The sequence below is a fragment of the Petaurus breviceps genome, unplaced genomic scaffold (genome assembly GCF_028583685.1).
Source record: "Petaurus breviceps papuanus isolate PSGF00001 unplaced genomic scaffold, PetGlider_PUasm1.0 103, whole genome shotgun sequence".
Taxonomy (NCBI): domain Eukaryota; kingdom Metazoa; phylum Chordata; class Mammalia; order Diprotodontia; family Petauridae; genus Petaurus; species Petaurus breviceps.
In genome coordinates, this window is record NW_027185588.1 from 6,055,147 (window position 1) to 6,062,133 (window position 6,987).

At 39.0% G+C, this 6,987-nt stretch overlaps 1 protein-coding gene and 1 long non-coding RNA gene across 4 annotated transcripts in view; one reads left to right on the forward strand and one right to left on the reverse strand.

Moving 5' to 3' along the window:
• Nucleotides 1–211: 211 nt before the first annotated feature.
• LOC138173413 (uncharacterized) overlaps nt 212–6,987 on the reverse strand; it is a 7,728-nt gene continuing 952 nt past the window's right edge. The window contains exons 2-3 of the long non-coding RNA XR_011171405.1: nt 2,083–2,215; nt 212–1,566 (exon numbers count right to left, since the gene is read on the reverse strand). This is a non-coding gene — a long non-coding RNA (uncharacterized lncRNA). The remainder of the gene's footprint in view (nt 1,567–2,082; nt 2,216–6,987) is intronic.
• MIER2 (MIER family member 2) overlaps nt 6,625–6,987 on the forward strand; it is a 33,309-nt gene continuing 32,946 nt past the window's right edge. For all 3 annotated transcript variants that reach the window (XM_069103054.1, XM_069103102.1, XM_069103194.1), the window contains exon 1: nt 6,625–6,737. In XM_069103054.1, the coding sequence (XP_068959155.1) occupies nt 6,729–6,737 (9 nt within the window). In that variant the 5' untranslated portion in view covers nt 6,625–6,728. The remainder of the gene's footprint in view (nt 6,738–6,987) is intronic.

Below are 6,987 nucleotides of genomic sequence, written 5' to 3' on the forward strand. Positions count from 1 at the left end.
TTCCTCCAGATGAATTTTATTATTTTTTCTAGCTCTATAAAGAAATCTTTTGGTAGTTTGATTGCTATGGCATTGAATAAGTAATTAACATAGGCAATATTGTCATTTGTATTATATTGGCACAGTCAACCTATAAGTATTAATATTTCTGGGGCAGCTAGGTGGCACAGTGAATAGAGCACAGGCCCTGGAATCAGGAGGACCTGAGTTCAAATCTGGTCTCAGACACTTAACACTTACTCACCGTGTGACCTTGGGTAAGTCACTTAACCCAAATTGCCTTTTCTTCCCTCCTTCAAAAAGCAAAAAAGAATCAATATTCCTCCAGTTATCTAGTTTTGTCTTTATTTGTGTGAAGTGTTTAAAATTGAGTTCATATAGTTTCTGTTCATGTTTTGCCAAGTAGACTCCCAAATATTTTATACTGTCTGCAATTATATAAAATGGAATCTTTCTATCTGTTCCTACTGGATTTGTTGGTAATATACAGAAATGCTAATGATTTCTGTGGGTTTATTTTATATCTTGCAACTTAGCTGAAGTTAATTGTTTTGATTTTTTTAGTTGACTCTCTAGAGTTCTCTAAGTGAACTATCATATCTGCAAGAAGTGATAGTTTTGTTTCCCCGTTGTCTATGCTTATTTCTTCAATTTCTTTTTTGTATTTTTGCTATAGCAAAAATGCCATAGCTAGCATTCCTAGTACAAAATTCGATAATAACAATTGGATAATAATGAATAATAATAAAGCAACATCCTTGCTTTACCCCTGATCATATTGGAAAAGCTTCTAGTATCCTTTCTGGTATTTTTAAAATAGGAATGGTTGTCAAAAAGCTTTTTTTGTCAAAAGGTTTTCTGAATCTAGTGAAATAATCATAAGATTTTTATTGTTTTTGTTACTAATATGGCCAATTACATTTTTCTAATGTTGAATCATCCCTGCATTTTAAATCCAGAATGGTGGTAGTGCATTATCTTTTCACTATATTGCATTATATGCAATATATATATATGCTCCTTGTCAATATTTTATTTAAAATTTTTGTATTAATATTCATTAGGGAAATTGATTTATCCTTTCCTCTCTTTGTTTTGACTCTCCCTGTTTTAAGTATCAAGGCCACATTTGTGTCAAAGAAGGAATTTGGTAGGACCTCTTCTTTACCTTTACCCAGAAAGCCATCCCAAATAACAAACAGTATTTTTAAAGATTAAAAAAAGAGGAAAAACTCAGAATAATACTCAGCTTAATACATAAAAAGTCTGTAACTATTTTCAATGTACAGCATGTAGACTTCTCACTTCTGCAAAAGAGTGTGGATAAGTCTGTCTTCTCTCTTCTTTCAATTCATGGGTTTTTTTTTTTATAATTTTGCACCATTCACTTGTGATTTTTTTTGTGTGGCTGTTCTTTCTATTCATGTTGTAGTTATTGTGTGTCTTGTTTTCTTGACTCTTCTTACTTCATTCTGCATCAATTAATATAGATTTTTTCATGCTTCTTTGTATTCATCACATTCAGCACTTCTTCCAGTATGTTGATATTCCGTTCCATTCATGTACCTGAATTTGTTTAGACATTCTTCAATCAATGAACATCTACTTTGTTTTCTATTCTTTGTTATCACAAAACACAACTTTTTGTTAACACAAATAGTAGCATTGTAAATATTTTAGTGTGCAAAACTATATTTTACTTTGTTTTCATAATTCCAAATTGCCTTCCAAGATGAATGTACAAATTTACTGTTCCATCAATGATTCCTATCTTCCCACTATCCTTCATTATAGACTATAACTATCTTTTGTCAATTTTCAGAAAATAAGGTTGAAACCACAAGATTGTTTTGATTTGTATTTCTCTTATTGTTTGCAACTTGGAGTATTCTTTCTTATAGTTAATAGTTTGTAATTCTTTTGGGAACTATTTGTGCATATCTTTTGGCCACTTATCTACTAGTGAATAGTTTTTGGTCATATATATGCATATATGTGTACATATATACATTGACAGAGCTAGCTCAGTGTTTGGGAGTCTTCCAAGAAAGTATGGGAGAGAAAAGGTATTAGACTGCTTACCAAACTGAAGGTTTACAGAGCCATTGTGCTGACCTTGTTGTATGCCTGTGAAACCTGGGACAGTCTAGCAGCACCATGCCAGAAAACTGAATCACTTCCACTTGAATTCTCTTAGGAAGATTCTGAAGATCACCTGGGGAGATAAGGTACCAGACACTAAGGTCCTTTCTCTAGATGAACTGTCAGACATTCAAACTCTACTGCAAAGAGTGCAACTCCGATGGGTTGACCATGTTATTAGAATGACAAAAATACATTTGCCTAAAAGACTATTTTATGGAGTACTCACACAAGGCAAGTGCTCACACAGAAGTCAGAAGAAGTGGTACAAGGACACTCTCAAGGTCTCTCTGAAGAACTTTGGAATTGATTGTGAGACATGGGAGACACTGGCAGAGGATGGTGTGCCTGCATCAAAAAAGGCACTATACCAGGGGTGGGGAACCTGGGGTCTTAAGGCCACATGTAGCCTTCTAGTTCTTTGAGTGCATTGTTTTGACTGAGTCCAAGTCTATAGAACACATCCTTTTATTAAGGGGGTTGCTCTATGAGCAAAGCAAAATGGTAGTAGTAGCTCAAAAGAAATAGGAGATGTACAAATTTAGAGATATCTCCACTCCAAATATTCATATGAATTATTTGTGCCTGACCTGTGGTATGTATGCCCTCCAACGTTAAGCTCATGTTGGTCTGGTCAGCCACTGTTAGACACACTGTACCTTGACGCTGATATAGTGCGATCATTTTGATCCTCTTCAAAAAGGAAGGACAACCACCACCAACAACCATATATATTATATACTACACTCTTATCAAAAGAAAATTTGGTATTAAGATTTCCCCCCCTTTTTATCACTTCGTTATTCTTGGTACACTAATTTTGTTTGTGCAGAAGCTTTTAAGTTTCAGGTAATAAGTTATCTTTTGGATAAGAAATTTTGAATGTTGTGGATAAGTTCACTCTATCCTATCTATAAGCTGCCTCTATCCTTTTTTGGGATAAGAATACATCCTCCATCCATATATATGAGGTATATGATTTGCTCCTCTTCTAATTTTATTTTATTATATGATCTTTAGTATGAAGTTCATATAGCCATTGAGAACAGAAGGTGGAATATCATATAATGTTAGTGTTAGTCTAAGCATATTCCAGTTTCCCCAGTAGTTTTTATCTAAGTAGGGAATTTTTTCCTAAGTAATTTATGTTTTCCAATTTATTGAATATTGGTTTGTTGTGTTCCATTGTTTCTGAATTTCCTCTGTCTAGTCTATTACATTGATTTGCCTCTTTATTTTTAACTATCAGATTATTTTGATAATTGTTTTATGGTATAGTTTAAAATCTGAAAGTGCCTATTTCTATCTTATATCTTTTCACAATTTCTATTGATATCTTGATATTTCATGTTCCCAAAAGACTTTTGTTATTATTTTACTGAGTTCTATAAAGTATCTCTTTGATAATTTGTCATAGCAATAAAACTGTAAATTTACTTTGGTCATATTGTCATTTTTAATATATTGGCCCAGTCCAGGCATTAGTATTGAATATCCCTCCAGCTATTTAAGTTGTTCTTCATTTCTTTAAAAAGCATTATGTAATAGAATCTATACAAGTATTTTGTGTGCTTTGATACAATGATCCTCAGATATTTCATGTACTTTGTAGCTACTTAGCGTGTGATTTTCCTATTGCTAGAAATGATGCTGATTTTTGAAGATTTATATTTCAATCTGCAACTTTTCTAAAGCTGTTATTTCGACTAGTATCTTAGGCAATTCCCAAGGATTTTTTAAAGTAAATCATCATATCATCAGAAAACAGTGACAGTTACCCCTCTTTACTTACTTTACACCTTTATTTCTCATGTCTTATTGCTATTACTAGCATTTTCAGAATTATAACAAATAATAGAAGGGAGAACAGATATCCTTGCTTTACTATACTGGAAAATGTTCTTTTACGTCCCCATTGCATAAGATGCTTGTTTTGAGCTTTAGATACTTTTAATAATTTTTAAAAGGTTTCTCTAAGCTTCTCCTTTGCAGAGTTTTAGCGTTAATATCCATATTTTTTCTGCATTCATTGAGTTAATCATGGGGTTTTTGTTTTTAATGATTAATTACACTAATCTGCTTATAGTTTTATTTATAATTTCTATTCTTTTTTGTTTCCAGTTTATTTTTCCTCTAATTTTTAATATCTCCTCTTTTGTGCTCACTTTAAGCTTACTTGTTGATAATCTATTTTATCACAGAACTGGGCCCCCTGATTCACTGATATAAATTATTGGGAAATCTTGAGGGGAAAAAGGAGATATTTCCTAGGAATTAGGGATGTCTGATCTCTTGAGGAAAATGGGTCAATTATATGAAATTACACCCACAAGGAGCTGACTGAATGCTTTTTCCCAGAAGTCAGTTACTCAACAAGGATTTATGAAGTGCCTATTATATAGCAGATATGGGGCTAAGTCCTGTGGGTACAAAGAAAGGCAAAATCAATACCTGCCATCAAGGAGCTTACAGTCTACTGGGGGAGACAACATTGGAACAACCATGTACTCTCTCTCTCTCTCTTCTCTCTCTCTCTCTCTCTGTCTCTCTCTCTCTGTATCTATCTATTAGATAAACTGGGGATAATCAAGAGAGGGCAGGCACCGGCATTAAAGAACATAGGAAAAGGCTTCATGTAGAAGTGGGATTTTAGCTGGGACTCCTGGCTATCCTCAGTCTTCTTTGCTGGGTTTTCATACAGATCATGTCTACTAACCATATTCTCCTGCAGGGCTCATCTCCTGGGTCCCTGTCTCTTTTCCTTCAATATTATTTCCCTTAGAGATATCACCAGCTCCCATCGATTCAATTTTCATCTCTATTTTAATAATTCCTAAATCTCCTAATCTAGCCCTAACCCTTCTGCTGACCTCTAGTATCATATTTCTACCATTCCCCCCAAACCCTCCTCTCTTCCCAATGTCCCTATGTCTGTTGAGGGTACCACCATCTTCCTAGTCATTCAGGCTCCCAACCCAAGCATCATCCTCACCTCCCCACTCTCAATTACCATCCCATATCCAATCTGTTGCCAAAGCTTGCTGATTTAACATTGCACTATCTCTCCTACATGCCCCCTTCTCTGCTCCAGTACCAACACTACTCTGGCCTTCATCACCTCACACCTGGACCATTGCAGCAGTCTACTGACTGGCTTCCCTATCACCTATCCAATCCATCTTCCACACAGCTGCCAAAGTGATTTTCCGAAAACACAGATCTGACCATGTCACTCTCCTCAATAAATTCTAGTGGCTCCTCATCACCCCCAGGAACAGATAAAAAATGTTCTGTTTGGTGTTCAAAGCCCTTCATAACCTCCCTGGCCCTTCAATACGCCATGATCTGGTAATGTTGTTCCTTGAGTTGTAAGGTTCAAATGAGATTGTGTAAAGTAAAATGTTTTGCACAACTTAAAAGTGTTAGATAAATTGTGGGCCATTTTCAAAAATTATAAACCAATAAAGAAGTATTGTCTTAGACTATTTTGGGAATACCAAGGGATCCTTGCCCTCAAGGAAGCATATAATTAGATTAGTGAATAGAGTCCCACCCAGTGAAAAGTTTAACTCACAACACCAGGCCAAAGGGTTAAGTAAATTACATTTACTCAGGAACTCAGAAAGGACTCAGAAAAAAGGAAAAAGAGATCACTGGGTTAATTTACATTTGGAATAAGGTCTGAGAAGGGAGGGGAAGGGAAAGGACTGACAATTAGACATGAAGGGACCTTGGTCCAACTCTTCATTTTACTGATGATACTGAGGGTCAGTGAAGGTTAAGCGACTTTCCCAGGCTCATCCAAGCAATAAGTAACAGAGGGAATTTGAACTCGGGTCCTCTAGACTCCAAGTTCCATGCCCTTTTCATTGTACCAAGCTACCAATTTCAAGTACCAAGTTTTTGGAGCAGGAATTCAACCCCCTCAATTTACGAAAAAGGAAACAGACCAAGAAAGAGAAAAGGACTAGTCCAAAGTCATTAGGTGAGCTGGGAACAGTGTTATCTGGACTTTACACAATGCCTCTCTAGGAAGGACTCTTCTCTGCCCTCGAGGGGTCTTTCTTTCCCCCCAAGCTAAAGCCCTGTACCCTAACCTTATCCTAAAGAGCCCCCCTCCACTTTTCCCTTGAGGCCACGCCCTCTTCCTAGCCCCGCCCACCCCTCTCTGGGCCCTCCCCGCCTACAATTCTTTCTCTCTCTAGGTCCCTAGACCACACCACTTTCTCCCCAAATTTTTTTGGTCTCAAAGACCTCTTTTCTCCCCCTTCCTGGACAGTCCCACCCTTCTTTACCCCCACCTCCCCTCCTGGTCCCTCTCTTTATGGCTCCTCCCCTTCTCACAAATACATCTCCTGGTGGCCCCGCCCCCCTCCCTTCCCTCCTATGGTCCCGCCCCTTTCGATAGCCCCTCCCCCTCTCGCTCCTTCCCTTCCCGACCCCTCCCCTTGTTCCTTCCCCCACCCCTCCCTTCCAGTCCCCGCAGCCTCCCCCTGCCTCCTGATGGAGGCGGCGGCAGCCAATGAGCGGGCGGGTTCACATCCGGGGCTCCCGGCGCGGCCGTCGCCTCCCGCTCATACACGGCCATGGCGGAGGTGAGTGAACCGGGGTTGGCCGAGGACTGCCCGTTGCCGCTGCTGTATCCCCCCCAGCCCCCCACCTCCCGGTGGCTATGGCCCCTCCTGGCCCGCAGCTGACGAGACACAGATAGGGACAAGAGCCGGGACTGGAGTGGGGAGGGTTTTAGCGGGGCGCGAGGACCCGAGCCGGGCCACCTCCCGCCGGGGGCCGCGCGCAGCTTTCGTCTCCCCCCCCCCCCCCCCCCCCCCCCCCCCCCCCCCCCCC